Source organism: Salvelinus fontinalis, chromosome 7 (assembly GCF_029448725.1).
Source record: "Salvelinus fontinalis isolate EN_2023a chromosome 7, ASM2944872v1, whole genome shotgun sequence".
In the NCBI taxonomy this organism is placed as follows: domain Eukaryota; kingdom Metazoa; phylum Chordata; class Actinopteri; order Salmoniformes; family Salmonidae; genus Salvelinus; species Salvelinus fontinalis.
This window is the reverse complement of record NC_074671.1, coordinates 20,251,001-20,270,773: the sequence shown is the minus strand read 5'-3', so window position 1 is coordinate 20,270,773 and position 19,773 is coordinate 20,251,001. Positions and strand designations below refer to the sequence as shown.

Here is a 19,773-nt window from a genome sequence, read left to right as displayed (position 1 = left end):
CAGAGAAATACAGAGGCAGAGTACTATTAAGAACCAGAGAAATACAGAGGCAGAGTACTAGTAATAACCAGAGAAATACAGAGGCAGAGCACTAGTAATAACCAGAGAAATACAGAGGCAGAGCACTAGTAATAACCAGAGAAATACAGAGGCAGAGCACTAGTAATAACCAGAGAAATACAGAGGCAGAGCACTAGTAATAACCAGAGAAATACAGAGGGAGAGTACTAGTAATAACCAGAGAAATACAGAGGCAGAGCACTAGTAATAACCAGAGAAATACAGAGGCAGAGCACTAGTAATAACCAGAGAAATACAGAGGCAGAGCACTAGTAATAACCAGAGAAATACAGAGGCAGAGCACTAGTAATAACCAGAGAAATACAGAGGCAGAGTACTATTAAGAACCAGAGAAATACAGAGGCAGAGTACTATTAAGAACCAGAGAAAAGGGAAGGAAAACATGGAACAGTAGATGGAAAGACTGTTATTGATGTGAACGCTGAAAATGTTGGAGAAACAACAGCCATTGGGGATATGGGTATTTCATTTGATGGTATGATATGGGGATATGGGATTATGATACGGGGTATGATATGGGGGTGAATCAGGTTTGAAATGATGTTGTTCAGTCAGACCTGAACAGTAGTGTGGAGGAATGCCACAGCGTATAACAGAGGTCTCCACTGGGGCAGGTTAGTGATCTCCAGCATCTCCTGAGTCACACCATTGTAGGTCCTTTTCAACCCTGCTTTCATACCTGGACACAACATAAGACCACAAATCTGGTATGACACAAATTAATAATACGAAGATACTGTATATGCCATGTTCATCAATCCAGATAATGAAGTTAACACAGAAGAAGTGGTTTGCATGTACCTTGAGGAGGCTCATTGGTGAACTTGATGGACGACTGCAGGAAGTTGATGGGGAACTTGGGGTGGACCTCGGTGGTCAGCCACACCCTACAACCGCTGTGGATGTTTTCGGTGTTGGTGACCGACTCCAGCAGCTCGTCCAGGAAGTCCAGGCCCAGGTGGCAGTTCTGGAGGAGGAGCCAACCTCCGTCAGCCATACTGTTGGCCAATAACCTGCGAGCGTGCACTTCCTGGCCCTGTCCCATGGAGATGGGTCTGCATGGTGCTCCCTACAGGTACACGCCGTACACAAGATCAGCAAAACAGTCAAATACATACAGTAGAAAACAGATGCATCATGCTTTTTAGTCTAGGAGTAGGCTTAATCTATGTCTGAGAAACTTGCCACTTAAGTTACCTTTGCTTTTGCAAGCCTCTCTATGTTCTCGGTGGGGTCGGAGCCCATAGACAGGAAGCACACCATGGGAGTCCTCTTGTCACTCTCCGCCCACATGGACTCCATGTCCAGAATGACCCCCTCGGCGTACTTAGGCCCCAGCGACTCAGCGATGTAATGCCGAGCCTGGAACAAAAACCAAAGGGATTCACCAGCTAATGTGGAGAACACAGGCTATACCACTGCAGCTGAGGATTTTCAACACGGAAATGTTTAGCTTTGGATAATGCTTTAGATAAATCTATGGCTTTATTGGAGGTTTTCATTTTGTCATTATTGAAGAGGCAACATTTGGTGGATCAACCTGGGTTCTAAGATGACAGAGAACTATGAAATAAAAACCTACATGTTTGAATCCACCTATTTTTATTTGAGAAAAGTTTATATTGCAAGGTGATAATTGTATGGCCAATGGGGAAAAGATTTTATTCGGATCACATAGCAATAACCTAAAGCAGAATCATTGACATGTTGCACAGAGGATCTGCAGCCTAAGAGCATAGAGAGCAGTACTGTACAGTTGTTCTTCCTTTAAAAGTGAGTCGCATTCTATTAATAGAGATGATTGGAAATGCGTTGGCTGAAGAGACATAGACAGGTAGTATTCAACACCACACTGCCCAAAGGAGAAGAAACATCTCTGGAGAACAAAACATTAGTTTTCAATTGAATATGATTTTTTTTTGTTTACAGCACAATGCACAGTACATTGAGTGCATACATTTGTGTTCAGTGTATGTGATCCTTGCAGGACTTCAACCCACAACCTTGCCATTACTATCACCACAGCCACGGTCTTACCAACTATGTCCCTCCACTTCCAGGAGCATGTAGGGTGATTCCACGTCAGCGTAGGTCAAAAATATATATGGTATCTGAAGAGGGCATTTTAGGTCTAAAAGGGCCTAAAATGGCCACTTTCATCATGATTTTCTCAAAAATGGTTTGTGATACAAATGTAAAAAGCATGTCAAACATCCTTCCGCCCTATGAAGTTTCTTTGTAAAAATTGCCAGAACAATCTGAGATACAAACAATATTTTGGGGCTCCGCTAGCATGGAATCACCCTGTAGGTTTGTGGAAGAGTCCTAGCCAGTGGTGGAAAAAGCACCAAATTGTCATACTTGAGTAAAAGTAAAGATATGTTAATAGAAAATGACTCAAGTTAAAGTGAAAGTCACCCAGTAAAATGCTACTTGAGTAAAAGTCTAAAAGTATTTGGTTTTAAATATAGTTAAGTATCAAAGGTAAATGTAACTGTTAAAATGTATGTAAGTAAGTATAAAAAGTAAAAGTATAAATCATTTCAAATTCCTTATATTAAGCAAACCAGATATCACCATTTTCTTGTTTTCTAAATTACAGATAGCCAGGGGCACACTCCAACACTTTAGTGAGTCCACCAAATCAGAGGCAGTAGATGACCAGGAATGTTCTCTTGATAAGTGAGTGAATTGGACCATTTTCCTGTCCTGCTAAGCATTCAAAATGTAAGGAGTACTTTTAGGTGTCAGGGAAAATGTATGGAGTAAATAGTGCATTGTTTTCTTTAGGAATGTAGTGAAGCAAAAGTTGTCAAAAATAAAAATAGTAAAGTAAAGTACAGATCCCCAAAAAACCTACTTAAGTAGTAGTTGAAAGTATTTTTTACTTAAGTACTTCACACCACTGGTCCTAGCTTAGTAGATATTTGGCAAAGAGCCTCAAACTCAGTTTCCACCTGTCATGCGTGTCAAAATGTAATCAGCTGCCTCCCCTTAGTACGTACATGTGGGGAGCATTTCTAAAGTGGAGACCTCAGATCAGATTTGACATGGGAATTCAGTGCCTTAGCTCCTCCGGCTGTCCAAAAGTGGGGAGAAGTGTGACATTTCACAAAAGGTGGGAAAGTACCACACCCTAACCCTACTTCTATGCCTATTCATTTTAATAGAGTTCCTGCATACTTAGTGCCAAATTCATTTGGAACTTGTTGAAATATTTTCGAAGCCATTACATTTCGCTGATATTAAATGATGATAAAATGTATTCACTTTGGTTTACTGATGTAAAACTAGGCATTGTACCATCAACGGTTCTTTGTCTTGTTTCTTCAGACAAACATAACATTTACTCAGTGTTTGAAGGATTTGGACCCACCCTACAAAGTCTGGTTTGTGTAACTTGGCAATGGTTTGGTCGAGAAGGAGAGATGGTGGATTTGAATGGGTAATCGCTGGCTATGCGGACTGTCAGCTGTTCGCTCATTTCAGAGAGGCTTTTTATAGTTCCCTCCCAAGTCAGAACTGAAAGGGGAGACGCTTGTCTGTAACGTACGCATTTGTAAATGATTACAGTACACCTGTGCTTTTCTCTCTTTCTCACCGTCTTCCCCAGAGTTTCCACGGTTACTAAGTAAATGAACTTGTCGAATTACATCACTCAGCAAGTCTTAATTTAGATTTGAAAAAAAGGTAATTTGCTCTTGAATGGTATGACAAGTTTGAGGCCAGCATGTTTATTTTACATTTACATTTTAGTATTTTAGCAGATGGTCTTATCCAGAGCAACTTTCAGAAGCAATTATGATGAAGTGCCTTGCTCAAGGGAACACCGGCAGATTTTTCACAGAGTCGGCTCTGGGATTTGAACCAGCGACCTTTCTGTCACTGGCTCAAAGCTCTTCACCGCTAGGCTACCTGCCACCTTCATTTCTGGAGCACTGTGCCTGCATAAAAATATTAAAGGTACCATCCAGACTCAAGGAAAGATGAGTAACGTTTGGGTTGTTCTGGGTCAAAAGCTTTTGCTGTATGTGGGAAAATACATTTTATTGAAGGGGTAAATACAAACTAGTATCTTGAAAATACACGGATATCCATTTCTTCTGTTGAAACAAAAATATATTGTTGCCGATAGCACAGGAAATGTTGATTGAGCAGACTCTGACCCAATTCGTACGTGAGGCCTAAATAACAACAGATAGGCCCACCCACCTGTGCAATGGTCCGGTCGGGGCACCAGCTCCTGATCAACAATAACTTCCTGAATGTGTCCAGCATGCTGTCGTATCCGTCAGGCACCGGGGCCTCCTCGGGGGCAGGCTCGTCGAACCAGGCCCTCCAGGAGCGGTCGTTGTGGGTGACCTGGGTCAGCAGCTGGGTGAAGGGGTGCACGCTGGACAGCTGGACCAGGTTCAGCCACGTTATGTCCAGGATCCAGCGCCGCGGCTTGGGCTCCACAGAGTTCAGGTCCAGAGCTGCACCTCCTAGGAGAGGAGGAGATATATTCCATATGTGTATAACTATACTCATTTGAAGTTCGAAATATGTGTAGGATCTTCTGTAATGCATGGTGCACAGTTAATATCCTTACTACTCATGGTTTAATAATGATTGAATTGAATAACGGCAACAAATGTAAGAGAGAGAAAGTGAGAATTATTAAGCTTCCCATATGACGACGCACTGCCGATTTGTAACAAATCTCACATCTCAATTTACACAAATCTAAGTGGCGTTGAGGGTGAAGAAGCACATTAAACTCAGAGGGTTTGCTTAGTGAATACTGGGTTCATTTTAAGATGGAAGCATGACGGATAACAATTCTCTTTACTGTAAAGGTTGAAAACTAGTCAATGTTGGAAATAAGAAGAACTGTATGCAAATACAATAAGAGAAAATAAAAACAATTCCAAATACATAGCTTGATGTACATTATCGCAGTCAAAGAAAGTCCTAATACCATTGGCGTGTGAGAGGGGGAATTCAGGGGGCTAAAATAGATCTGGATGCATACAGTCAGCAGTGTGATGTAAGCTGAACTAGGGCTGGGGTATTCAGTTACCCCCCTTGTGAGTGGGCCAAGTCGCATGTGAGACACACTATGAGATACCCTACATGGGTGATAAGAGCAAAGTGATGGGTGTCACTTTTTCGTTGTGAAAAGACACATTGATAAAGGTATGTGTGATTAGTAATGACTGATATTAATTGAAGGGTTACTTTGAAATTGTCTTTTTTAAATCAGATAGGTGACCAGGAAAATATAGGCTCTAGGCTACAGTTAGGCCTCACAGTTTATCCTGGCCAGGTCATGTTGCCAGTCTTATCATAACCTAATCATAAATCATACACGGTAGTAGTCAGGTAGGGATAAAACTAGTTTCCGTTATTGGAATGCTACTGTTTAAACTCATTGCTTCTATGACAGGTTCTGAAATCTTATTACACAGAAATAAAAATTGGATGCAAAAACAAAAAAAAGGTAAGCTCTATTTAGCTATCAATGTAATTTCCAAGTTGGATGTCTGGGAAGTTGAAAACATCAGCCACATTCATAACAAATCAGGAGGTACTGAAACAATCCAATGTTAATGTGATAAAGGTCTGAAAGTTGCAATGGAAAATATGAATGTAACTGGCCGAACCTTTGATGAAGGTTTGAAAGTCACTGTGGGAGATGTTCCTGGCCTGCAGGTCGACCTTCAGGGCCAGCAGGAGGGTGAAGAGGAACTTGTGATCCTCATACAGGCCTCTAGCTGTATATCGAAATGCCTGGTAGGTCAGAAACTCAATGATGTTGAGGATCCTTTTAGAGGTGATCTGGGACTTGGTGGATTTCTCCATTGACGAGTCGAAGATGCCCAGGAACTGGCGGAGGGAGGTCTGGTACATGATGTTGACCAGGCTCATCTCCACTATGAGGAAGTAGAGGATACTGCCCCGTGTGGCCACCAGACGGTACTCCTCCCTGGCCAGATTGATCTTCACCTCGGTATCGGCTGCCACCTTTAGCTTCTCACTCACCTGTTGGGAACATTTTAAGTACAATGTTGGACTACTGTGTTACAAATCTGAGAACATTTAAATCAATACATATAGTGGAAATACATATAGGTATATCTAAAAATGTATTTAGAAAATGATGCTCTTGCATGCATTAATTTCTTTCATACTTCATAATCGGAAAGAAATCCTGCACATTTGGCCAATCCAAAACACAGATACCTCCTCTGCTGTGGTCTTGGTGACTCTCAGGACCTCGATAAGGGACTCGTCCTCCACCAGAGAGCCCTCAGTGCTGGTCAGTCTGTACAGGAGGTTATCCTCCAGCTCCTGCATCTTCCTCTTGTTGGAAGTCACTTCTTCCAAGAGCTTCACACGCTCTGACTCCAGCTCCTGAGAGAGAGAGAGAGAGAGAGAGAGAGAGAGAGAGAGAGAGAAACGCACACACAGACAGAGAGAAATAAGCATGTCTTGTAAGAGCAAGGAGGTACTTGTATTTCTTTAAACTCTGTATAAACTCTGTGTGACTGACAGCTGTATTTGACTAGCTTTACTCAAACAATATGAATGGCAACCCCAGTTATGTACTCTATAGGTATACTGCATAAATGGGATCCCTGTACCTGTTTCTCTATTTGGATGACCCGGCCAAGCAGCTGGTCCTCCAGGCCTTTGAGAGTGACAGTGAAGTCCACCACAGCAGTCTTAGCACTGACCTCAGGGGTGTAGGCTGGGTTAGCCAGCTTAGTGGTGATATAGAGGGTGAACTCCTTCATCACATCCACCTCTTTGTCTCCTACCTTCACCTGGGGACAGGACAGGCAACAGAGGGCTGGAAGAGATACTCTATGAAATGGCAACAGAGAGCCGGAGGCTTGTTGTCATAGCACGGGCATCTTGGACCCAATATTAAAAACATATCCCACATGGAGCTTAATAAAACTAAAGGAGGTCGAAACTAGAGCAAAAATTACCGTTTTCCAGGCACTAGTGTAATTATCTATCAGATAGTATTTGCAAACTATCAGCTATGCAAGCACAAACACGACTCCAAAACGTTAAACTCCAAGACAGCACAAACCCTATACATCTACATTGATGACAAAAAGCAGCATATTACTTTATACGTGGAGCCAGACTTGATGAAGTTCTTCTCCAGAATGTTGTCCAGGGCAGGGTCTAGCTCCTCTCCTACGTCCTCAATCAGTAGGGGGCGCCCCAGAGACATGCTGTCCTCCAGGTGGGAGCGGAAGTACTTGTGGTTCAAAGATGTCACCTGAAACAGTCAGTAACAGAGATGGTAATAAAAACCTATGTTCACTTCATGGTTTATTTTTATTGTTTTATGCAAAACAGGTAGGGTCAAGTTCGTTTGGATTAAAGAAATGTTGTCTGTTTCTCCAGACATTTATCTCATACAGACTGACTTTTTATGGGTGAGATAACTGTAGCTACTCAGTCCTCGTTACCTCTAGCTCCCTATCCTTCTCACGGTTCTTGATCCATATCTTTCCCTGGCCTTGTGGGTCGATGAGGAGGGGGTAGCGTGAGGCCTTGGTGACGATAATGCCGTTCTGGATGGACAGGTCGTCATTGGGTAGGCCCTGAAGGTTCCACTCCCCCACAGTGGCATTGTCCACCAGCATGCTGATCACATTCAGCTCCTACAGCGATTATGGTCAATTCAAGGTCAATTCCAGTATGGTCTCAAACAGCACAACTAATCAGCTCAATGTGATAATTTTGTCCAATGATAATATCAAATGTAGTGACTACGTACTAACATCACTGTTACAAAGTTAAGACCTTGAATCTATATGGACAAATGGGACAAGAACAGTGAAGAGTGTAGCTGAGTCTTACATCACTGTAGGGGATGTGGTGGCTGCCCATCTCCTTTCTCCAGAGCTGCAGCAATAGGTTGCGGTATTCCTGGTTAAAGGGACCAGCGTAGGACAGGAAGCCAGTAGCCAGCAACACATCCCCAACCAGATGTCTGATCTGAGTCTGGAACAGGGTGCTGCTCTCTGTCCAGCGGATCTGACAGACAAACACAACAAGATAGACGCATGGAGATGTCAACAATCATATGGCATGACAGTTTGAGGAGTTGGCTAAAGCGCCTCACCTTCTCACCACCAAGCCCGTCGATTAGTGCGGTGGCGTTGGCCATCTTGCGTCGACAGACTGTGGCGTCGTCCATTAGGGTCTGCTTCTCCCTCATGGCGGCGTCATAGAGCGCCTGCACCTCATCCAGCTCTCGCTGCTTAGCGTCTAGCTGCTCCTGAGCCCGGGACAACTCCCCCTGGGCCACACCAAGTCGGGCCTCCTGCAGGGTCAGGTTGGCCTGGGGACATATTCAAAAGAATTGGTTAGGTGAGTAACCTTGTTTGAGAACTAAGGATTTGTGTTAGCTCCCTGAGTTAATGACTAGGCTGTATGTAACTCAGTGGGCTAACACAGACTTACACAGTAGTGTGCAGAAGACCTGGGTTTGTACCCAGCCAGTCAAGGGGGGTGAAGTGTAATGGAAGTGGTCCTGTTCAAAACTTTGGGGTCACTTAGAAATGTCCTTGTTTTTGAAAGAAAGGCATTTTTTTTGTCCATACAATTAACATAAAATTGATTAGAAATACAGTGTAGACATTGTTAATGTCGTAAATGACTAATGTTGCTGGAAGGAAACAGCTGATTTTTAATGGAATATCTACATAGGCGTACAGAGGCCCATTATCAGCAACCATCACTCCTGTGTTTCAATGTCACGTTATGTTAGCTAATCCAAGTTTATCATTTTAAAAGGCTAATTGATCATTAGATAACCCTTTTGCAATTATGTTAGCACAGCTGAAAACTGTTGTTGTAATTAAAGAAGCAGTAAAACTGCTTTAGACTAGTTGAGTGTCTGGAGCATCAGCATTTGTGGGTTCGATTACAGACTCAAAATGACCAGAAACAAAGAGCTTTCTTCTGAAACTCGTCTATTCTTGTTCTGAGAAATGAAGGCTATTCCATGCGAGAAATTGCCTAGAAACTGAAGATCTCGTTCAACGCCGTATACTACTCCCTTCACAGAACAGCGCAAACTGGCTCTAACCAGAATAGAAAGGGGAGTGGGAGGCCCCGGTGCACAACTGAGCAAGAGGACCCATTCATAAGTATACAGTATATTCCCTTCAAAGAAGGGTCCATGGTTGTTGAGTAGTGTACCTTCAAAGGGAGGACCTCTTTATTAATGGAAAAGAAGTCCTTCATAGCTTCAGTCCAGGAACAGAGGCCAGCCACGTTACCACAGATCCTCTTGGCTGCCTCCAGGTTGTAGTCCTCCATGTCCAGGTATGGTGCCAACAGCTCCACTACCTCCTCAGTTATAGAATCCTGGTGACGTGAGAGTACAAGAGTAAACAAATGCATTGGAAGTGATGTGGGGGCATAATAGTAATGGAAAGTACAGAAAACTGGAATCTGACATCCGTTATGTTGTAATTACATGTTCTATTACAGGGATATTCAACTTCAGGCAAGGAAGCCTGAAAAAAACTGTAATTCTGATGTTCAGTCTCTTTTAAATCAGCGTCACCAGGTAAGTGGGCTATCTGGCCAATTAGTTCATTTGATAAACATCTATTAAAAGGCTCATGACAGATTGGACAGAGGAAGGTCAGTCAGTCATATCAGACGGCATGTTGTTTCACAACTCCAGTGAAGTTCCTTGACTTCACTGGCACCTCTGGCACCTCTGTTTCTATTTCACACTGCCACACAGTCACTATGCGGGGGCTATCCCCTGGCGTCCATATTTCACTGCCTGGACAGCTTTCCTAATCCCCTCCTAAGTAAGTGAATGTGTGTGTGTGTGTGTGTGTGTGTGTGTGTGTGTGTGCGTGCGTGCGTGCGTGCGTGCGTGCGTGCGTGCGTGCGTGCGTGCGTGTGTCAGATGAGTGCAGACAGTTTGGGGAAAAAAACTCTAGAGCTGCTATAGACAGTGAATGAAAGTGCTGTATTGAAGCCACAAATACTGATAGACAGTGAATGACAGAGTTGTATTTATAACCCAGGCTAGTAATGATCTGAGAAGGGGCTTTACTTTGAAACCTGTTAGCTATACTGTAGGTGAGACATTTTAGACAGAGAGTCCCCATAGGGTTAACACGTCTCAGACGGACAGGTTTAATCAAGCTGCCCACTCAAGAAAAAGCTTCAAACTGTAACCAGTGCCTGCAACCTGGTTCAGGTTATCAGCCAACCTACCAAAGTAGTTACAAACAGCACAGGAATGAAATCATCAACATGTATTGATCACATCTGTACTAATGCTGCAGAAATTTGCTTGAAAGTAGTATCCAGATCCATCGGATGTAGTGATCACAATATAGTAGCCACATCTAGGAAAACCAAAGTTACAAAGGCTGGGCCTAATATAGTGTATAAGAGGTCATACAAGAAGTTTTGTAGTGATTTCTATGTTGTTGATGTAAGAATATCTATTGGTCCATGGTGTGTAATGACGAGCAAACACTTGATACATTTATGAAACTGCTTATTCCAGTTGCTAATAAGCATGCATCCATTAAGAAAATGACTGTAAAAACTGTTAAATCCCCTTGTATAGATGAGGAATTGAAAAATTGTAATGTTGAGAGGGATGAGGCAAAAGGAATGGCAAATAAGTCTGGCTGCACAAATGTGACTAAACTGAATAAAAAGAAGAAGAAACTACACTATGAAACCAAGATAAATGATATACAAAAATGATAGTAAAAAGCTTTGGAGCACCTTAAAGGAAATTCTAGGAAAAAAGGCAAACTCAGCTCCATCATTCATTGAAACAGATGGCTCATTCATCACAAAACCAACTGATATTGCCAACTATTTTAATTATTTTTTGGCAAGATTAGCAAACTTAGGCATAGCATGCCATCAACAAATGCTGACACTACACATCCAAGTATTTATGACCAAATTATGAAAGAGAAGCATTGTAATTTTAAATTCCATAAAGTTAGTGTGGAAGAGGTGAAAAAATTATTGTTGTCTATCAACAATGACAAGCCACCAGGGTCTGTCAACTTGGATGGAAAATTACTGAGGATAATAGTGGACGATACTGTCACTCCTATTTGCCACATCTGCAATTTAAGCCTACTAGAAAATATGTGCCCTCAGGCTTGGAGGGAAGTAAAAGTCATTCCGCTACCTAAGAGTAGTAAAGCCCCCTTTACTGGGTCAAATAGGCAACCAATCAGCCTGTTACCAACTCCTAGTAAACTTTTGGAAAAAATTGTGTTTGACCAGATACAATACTGTTTTACAAAAAACAAATTGACAACAAACTTTCAGCATGCTTATAGAGAAGTACAGCACTTACACAAATGACTGATGATTGGCTGAGAGAAATTGATAATAAAAATGTTTTGTTAGACTTCAGTCTGGCCTTTGACATTATCAATCATAGTCTGCTGCTGGCAAAATGTATGTGTTATGGCTTTACACCCACTGCTATACTGTGGATAAAGAGTTGCCTGTGTAACAGAACACAGAGGGTGTTCTTTAATGGAAGCCTATCCAACATAATCCAGGTAGAATCAGGAATTCCCCAAGGCATCTGTCTAGGCCCTTTACTTTTTTCAATCTTTACTAATGAATTGCCACTGGCTTTGAAGAAAGCCAGAGTGTCTATGTATGCGGATGACTCAACACTACACATGTCAGCTACTACATCAACTGAAATTACTGCAACACTTAACAAAGAGTTGCGGTTAGTTTCAGAGTGGGTGGCAAGGAATACGTTAGTCCTAAATGTTTTTTTAAACTAAAAGCATTGTATTTGGGACAAATCATTCACTAAACCCTAAAACTCAACTAAATCTTGTAATAAATAATGTGGACTTTAGCAAGTTGAGGTGACTAAACTGCTTGGAGTTACCCTGGATTGTAAACTGTCATGGTCAAAACATATTGATACAACAGTAGCTAAAATGGGGAGAAGTATGTCCATGATAAGGCGATGCTGTCACGCCCTGACCTTAGAGAGCCTTTTTATTTCTCTATTTGGTGAGGTCAGGGTGTGATTTGGGTGGGCATTCTAGTTTGTCTGTTTCTTTGTTGGCCGGGTATGGTTCCCAATCAGAGGCAGCTGTCTATCGCTGTCTCTGATTGGGAATCATACTTAGGCAGCCTTTTTCCCACCTGTGTTTGTGGGTAATTATTTATTTTCTGTGTGTGTTTGTGTGCGCCACATTCGGTTTCTGTTTACCTGTTTTTTTGTGAAGGTTTCACTTTATTAAAGATGTGGAATTACATGTCCGCTGCGCCTTGGCTCATTTATGACAAGGAGTTTGAAGACAGTGATCGTGACAGATGCTCTACCTTCTTATCAGCACTGTCAACAAGGCAGGTCCTACAGCCCCTAGTTTTGTCGGACCTGGTGCCACAAAAAAGGACTTAGGAAAATTGCAATTAGTTCAGAACAGGACACACATGTACACGTGGATTTTGTACTATATATATGTGGTAGTGGTGGAGTAGGGGCCTGATGGCACACAGTCTGTGAATGTATTGTAATGTTTTTAAAATTGTATAAACTGCCTTAGTTTTGCTGGACCCAAGGAAGAGTAGCTGCTGCCTTGGTAGCAGCTAATGGGGAGCTAAATGTAAGCTAAATGTAAAACCTGTAGTGTATTTGAGGTTTAAAAATGCTTCTGGAGTTTGTCATTTCCACTTCGACATTTCAAACTTGATTTTCCCCTGACAAAAAATGTTTCGACCCCTACAAAAATGTCCATTAATTATAATCCAAATAATAATTCACAATTCCTGTTGCAGCAAACGGGCTCAAATGAAAATCCTCCATACTCTAGATACAGTACATATGACTCTGGCCATACTGTTCAAGGCAGACGTTAAAGATTATGGCCGCATGGCTGAAAATTCCTAGTTAAAGCCTTGCATGGAAAGGAAAATGGCTGGTTATATCGAGCATATAGTTGGTGTAAGTCAGTGGTTGCCAACCGGGTCGATTGCGATCTACTGGTCGATCTTCAAGGCATTCCTAGTCGATCACCAAATATTTCTGTAGAAAAGCCAACAAACGATAAAGGCTTGCGCTCCTTTTTTAAAATTGTGTTGAGCTGATCCCAGTAGGTGCACTTGATTCAAAAGTCCTGCGCACCGAATAAGCAAAATGTTCCCATGAGACAAACTCTGCCTACGCAGCGGACCGGCATATCTGTGACTAAATCGAGTGAACCTACTGCACTGCCCAATTGGTTAGCTCAAATCACCGTGGCTACAGAGCTTCCATGACCCTGGCCACAGCCAAGTTTAATAGGCTACTAGCCTATGTAAGATTTAATAACTTTTAAAACCATGACCACAGAGAGACTGTCAATGAATACAGAAAAGAGCTGGTGTTGTTATGAGTGAGTTCATGTTTAAGTTGATATTCAACACTGTCACTGTTTTTATTAAACACTATTACAAAACGTGTTTCTCCGTACATCCGCTTGGGCTGCAGCTGCAGTGAATGAGTAGCCAAGTATCGTTGTGTCGATTTTAATATGAAGGAATATTTAACTTTCTCTGGTCATAGGAACAACATGAATTTGTGCATGAAGCAGATGCGGTGCGACTCAAGTTTCGCCATCAGGTGGACGACGGTGTCCCCTCTCTATGGTCAGTCTCACCGGAGGAAAGGAAGGAGAGAGCAGGGACCGTGAGAGGCGGTTGGGAAAAATGGTTTTGAACGGTCATCCAACTCGGAATTCCAAGTCGGAAACTCTAGCATCTTTCTAGAGCTCCGACTTTTCGACCTGAAGATCATTGACCTTTTGATTTTACCTTGTTGACCATCAGATGTAGTTACCATCAGTCCAGTAAAATAAAAAAGCGAATTATTTCAATTCATGCTCCACAGTGCCTCAACAGTGCTAAACCAACGGATCTATTTTATTATCAAAGCTCGAGTTTTGAAATATAATATGGTCTGATTAACAATAATGGCAGGCCAATCATATAGCCAATATGCTGTGATAATGTATTAGGCCTACTGCCCAAACCTCATTCCTACAAAACTGTTTGTGTGAGGTTAATGTAAAAAAAAATCTGAGCTGTAGATCTCAGCTGCTTTTTGACTGCGAAAGTGATCTTGAGGTTGGTGACCACGGGTGTAAGTCTATGTGAAGTCTTAAGACTTTTATAACCACTCGAGAATGCACTTGGACAAGGTGAATTTGATAATTTAAGACTGATTAAATATGCCCATACATCTTGGAACCTCTTCTACCTTTAGTATGGCTTACCTTACTAAAGTTGACCAGCATGCTGACGAAGCCAGACTGCTGCATTAGTTTGAGGGCCTCGCTCCACGAGGGCCGGGGGCAGGGTCTCTCTGGGTCCTGGGTGACAGGGTCCACCCTGCGCTGGAACAGCAGCAGCACGGCGTCCATGATGCGCATGATCAGGTGTGGGGGCTTGCCCAGTTTCCTCACTGTGGCGATGTCCGCAGGCTTAATGGTCTGGGGAAATCAGGACACTGAAAAAATAATTCTGATTTCCCTTTTCAAATGGCTTTAATTTTAGTCACTTTCTGAAACACTCAGTTAACTTGGGGTTGGTGGCACCATAATGGTGTGGGATATTTACTGTACTAATGGTGCGGGATATTTACTGTACTAATGGTGTGGGAACATTACTATACTAATGGTGCGGGATCACCACTGTACTAATGGTGCATGATCATTACTGTACTAATGGTGCGGGATCACTACTGTACTAATGGTGCGGGATCACTACTGTACTAATGGTGCGGGATCACTACTGTACTAATGGTGCGAGATCATTACTGTACTAATGGTGCGGGATCATTACTGTACTAATGGTGCGGGATCTTTACTGTACTAATGGTGCGGGATCACTACTGTACTAATGGTGCGGGATCATTACTGTACTAATGGTGCGGGATCACTACTGTACTAATGGTGCGGGATCACTACTGTACTAATGGTGCGGGATCACTACTGTACTAATGGTGCGGGATCACTACTGTACTAATGGTGCGGGATCACTACTGTACTAATGGTGCGGGATCTTTACTGTACTAATGGTGCGGGATCACTACTGTACTAATGGTGCGGGATCATTACTGTACTAATGGTGCGGGATCACTACTGTACTAATGGTGCGGGATCTTTACTGTACTAATGATACAGGATCACTACTGTACTAATGGTGCGGGATCACTACTGTATTAATGGTGCGGGATCTTTACTGTACTAATGGTGCAAGATCATTACTGTACTAATGGTGCGGGATCACTACTGTACTAATGGTGCGGGATCACTACTGTATTAATGGTGCGGGATCACCACTGTACTAATGGTGCAAGATCATTGTTCCAAGAAGGCGTAGCAGTCGGACGTGTGTTTGTCTTGTCTTGTCCCGTCTTGTCTTAAATAGTCCTCGTATTTTTTGTATACATTTCGTATATATTTTAATTTCACTTTCCATCTTGGAACTGAATATACATTCCCGCAACCCGCCTCACCCAATGTGGTACAGATCTGCTATTTTTTATACTTTAGAACCGTATCCCCAATCAGAAGCTAGCCAGATAACTAGCTACTAGCTAGTAGTCAGTTAGCCACTGCTGCGGTCTTCGCCCTTAACTCGGACACCAGCCAGCTTCAGCTCGGGCAAATACCTGCCAGTCTGCAAGCGCGATATCAACCCAGAGAATATAGGACTGCTTTTTCTCTACCACATCACCGGATTCCTGACGCAAGCTCTGGACAATTACACCGAATCATCGTCGCTAGCTAGCTGCAACCAGGTGACTACTACTGGCTAATACCTCTGTCCCGAAACAAGCACCAGTTAGCCTTGAGCTAGCCTCGAGCTAGGCCCATCTGCCGGCTAGCCGAAGAGGCCTACCAGCGAATTATTGGGCTACAATACCTCTTTTGCCAATTGGACTGGACCCTTTATTGCCGACACGGAGCCCCGCCGATCCATCACGACTGTTCTGCCGACGTAATTGTCCGAGGTGGTTTCAACAGGCTTTTCCATTGCGACGTTTCTGAATACCCATCTGCTAATTATTAGCTGTCTTATCGGCTGCTATCTAAATAAATATACCGGACAATTTTTTTTTTTTTTTTTTTTTTTTTTTTCCTGGGTCACTATATCTATTTTGCCAATTGGATCGATCCCCTCTACCACACGGAACCCCACTAATCTACCGACGGAAACGAACGAGGTGACACATTTTTTTTTTTTTTTTAATAAAATAAAAACAGACCTCCATCCTATGTTATCTTGCTACCGATAGCCAGCTACCCGGCCAGCTGTCTGGATCGCCGTGCCCCCAACCAACCTCTACTCACTGGACCCTTATGATCACTCGATTAAGCATGCCTCTCCTTAATGTAAATATGCCTTGTCCATTGCTGTTCTGGTTAGTGTTTATTGGCTTATTTCACTGTAGAGCCTCTAGCCCTGCTCACTATATATCCAACCTCTCAGTTCCACCATCTACATATGCGATGACATCACCTGGTTTCAATGATGTTTCTAGAGACAATATCTCTCTCATCATCACCCATTACCTAGGTTTACCTCCACTGTATTCACATCCTACCATACGTTTGTCTGTACATTATTCCTTGAAGCTATTTTATCGCCCCCAGAAACTTCCTTTTACTCTCTGTTCTAGACGTTCCAAACGACCAATTCTCATAGCTTTTAGCCGTACCCTTATCCTACTCGTCCTCTGTTCCTCTGGTGATGTAGAGGTGAATCCAGGCCCTGCAGTACCTAGCTCCACTCCTATTCCCCAGGCGCTCTCTTTTGATGACTTCTGTAACCGTAATAGCCTTGGTTTCATGCATGTTAACATTAGAAGCCTCCTCCCTAAGTTTGTTTTGTTCACTGCTTTAGCACACTCTGCCAACCCAGATGTTTTAGCCGTGTCTGAATCCTGGCTTAGGAAGACCACCAAAAATTCTGACATTTTCATCCCTAACGACAAGATCTTCAGACAAGATAGAACGGGGGGGGGGCGGTGTTGCAATCTACTGCAAGGATTGCCTGCAGAGTTCTGTTTTACTATCCAGGTCTGTTCCGAAACAATTTGAACTCCTACTTTTAAAAATCCACCTCTCTAAAAACAAGTCTCTCACTGTTGCCGCCTGCTATAGACCACCCTCTGCCCCCAGCTGTGCTCTGGACACCATATGTGAACTGATTGCCCCCCATCTATCTTCAGAGCTTGTGCTGCTAGGCGACCTAAATTGGAACATGCTTAACACCCCAGCCATCCTACAATCTAAGCTTGATGCCCTCAATCTCACACAAATTATCAATGAACCTACCAGGTATCACCCCAATTCCGTAAACACGGGCACCCTCATAGACATCATCCTAACCAACTTGCCCTCCAAATACACCTCTGCTGTTTTCAACCAAGATCTCAGCGATCACTGCCTCATTGCCTGTATCCGTAATGGGTCAGCGATCCACTCATCACTGTCAAACGCTCCCTGAAACACTTCAGCGAGCAGGCCTTTCTAATCGACCTGGCCGAGGTATCCTGGAAGGATATTGATCTCATCCCGTCAGTAGAGGATGCCTGGATATTTTTTAAAAATGCCTTCCTCACCATCTTGAATAAGCATGCCCCATTCAAGAAATTTAGAACCAGGAACAGATATAGCCCTTGGTTCTCTCCTGACCTGACTGCCCTTAACCAACAGAAAAACATCCTATGGCGTTCTGCATTAGCATCGAACAGCCCCCGTGATATGCAACTTTTCAGGGAAGCTAGAAACCAGTATACACAGGCAGTTAGAAAAGCCAAGGCTAGCTTTTTCAAGCAGAAATTTGCTTCCTGCAACACAAACTCAAAAAAGTTCTGGGACACTGTAAAGTCCATGGAGAATAAGAACACCTCCTCCCAGCTTCCAACTGCACTGAAGATAGGAAATACTGTCACCACCGACAAATCCATTATAATTGAGCATTTCAATAAGCATTTTTCTACGGCTGGCCATGCTTTCCACCTGGCTACCCCTACCCCGGTCAACAGCACTGCCCTCCCCTCTGCTACTCGCCCAAGCCTTCCCCATTTCTCTTTCTCCCAAATACAGTCAGCTGATGTTCTGAAAGAGCTGCAAAATCTGGACCCTTACAAATCAGCCGGGCTAGATAATCTGGACCCTTTCTTTCTAAAACTATCTGCTGAAATTGTTGCCACCCCTATTACCAGCCTTTTCAACCTCTCTTTCGTTTCGTCTGAGATTTCCAAAGATTGGAAAGCAGCTGCGGTTATCCCCCTCTTCAAAGGGGGAGACACTCTAGACCCAAACTGCTACAGACCTATATCTATCCTACCCTGCCTTTCTAAGGTCTTCGAAAGCCAAGTCAACAAACAGATTACCGACCATCTCGAATCCCACCATACCTTCTCCGCTATGCAATCTGGTTTCAGAGCTGGTCATGGGTGCACCTCAGCCACGCTCAAGGTCATAAACGATATCTTAACCGCTATCGATAGGAAACAGTACTGTGCAGCCATATTCATTGACCTGGCCAAGGCTTTTGACTCTGTCAATCACCACATCCTCATCGGCAGACTCGACAGCCTTGGTTTCTCTAATGATTGCCTCGCCTGGTTCACCAACTACTTCTCTGATCGAGTTCAGTGTGTAAAATCGGAGGGTCTGTTGTCCGGACCTCTGGCAGTCTCTATGGGGGTGCCACAGGGTTCAATTCTTGGACCGACTCTCTTCTCTGTATACATCAATGATGTCGCTCTTGCTGCTGGTGAGTCTCTGATCCACCTCTACGCAGACGACACTATTCTGTATACTTCTGGCCCTTCTCTTGACACTGTGTTAACAACCCTCCAGGCGAGCTTCAATGCCATACAACTCTCCTTCCGTGGCCTCCAATTGCTCTTAAATACAAGTAAAACTAAATGCATGCTCTTCAACCGATCGCTGCCTGCACCTGCCCGCCTGTCCAGCATCACTACTCTGGACGGCTCTGACTTAGAATATGTGGACATCTACAAATACCTAGGTGTCTGGTTAGACTGTAAACTCTCCTTCCAGACTCACATCAAGCATCTCCAATCCAAAGTTAAATCTAGAATCGGCTTCCTATTCCGCAACAAAGCATCCTTCACTCATGCTGCCAAACATACCCTTGTAAAACTGACCATCCTACCAATCCTCGACTTCGGTGATGTCATTTACAAAATAGCCTCCAAAACCCTACTCAATAAATTGGATGCAGTCTATCACAGTGCCATCCGTTTTGTCACCAAAGCCCCATATACTACCCACCACTGCGACCTGTACGCTCTCGTTGGCTGGCCCTCGCTTCACACTCGTCGCCAAACCCACTGGATCCAGGTCATCTACAAGACCCTGCTAGGTAAAGTCCCCCCTTATCTCAGGTCGCTGGTCACCATAGCAACGCCCACCCGTAGCACGCGCTCCAGCAGGTATATCTCTCTGGTCACCCCCAAAACCAATTCTTCCTTTGGCCGCCTCTCCTTCCAGTTCTCTGCTGCCAATGACTGGAACGAACTACAAAAATCTCTGAAACTGGAAACACTTATCTCCCTCACTAGCTTTAAGCACCAGCTGTCAGAGCAGCTCATAGATTACTGCACCTGTACATAGCCCA

General features: G+C 43.4%; 1 protein-coding gene across 1 annotated transcript in view; it reads right to left on the bottom strand.

Moving 5' to 3' along the window:
• The window catches only part of dnah5l (dynein, axonemal, heavy chain 5 like), an 88,287-nt gene that overhangs the window by 6,088 nt on the left and 62,426 nt on the right, over positions 1-19,773 (bottom strand). The window contains exons 59-71 of the mRNA XM_055928621.1: positions 14,385-14,600; positions 9,295-9,462; positions 8,213-8,431; positions 7,948-8,124; positions 7,554-7,748; positions 7,205-7,360; positions 6,708-6,890; positions 6,307-6,477; positions 5,727-6,105; positions 4,294-4,565; positions 1,279-1,443; positions 883-1,150; positions 639-760 (exon numbers count right to left, since the gene is read on the bottom strand). Of these exons, the coding sequence (XP_055784596.1) occupies positions 639-760; positions 883-1,150; positions 1,279-1,443; positions 4,294-4,565; positions 5,727-6,105; positions 6,307-6,477; positions 6,708-6,890; positions 7,205-7,360; positions 7,554-7,748; positions 7,948-8,124; positions 8,213-8,431; positions 9,295-9,462; positions 14,385-14,600 (2,691 nt within the window). The remainder of the gene's footprint in view (positions 1-638; positions 761-882; positions 1,151-1,278; positions 1,444-4,293; positions 4,566-5,726; positions 6,106-6,306; positions 6,478-6,707; positions 6,891-7,204; positions 7,361-7,553; positions 7,749-7,947; positions 8,125-8,212; positions 8,432-9,294; positions 9,463-14,384; positions 14,601-19,773) is intronic.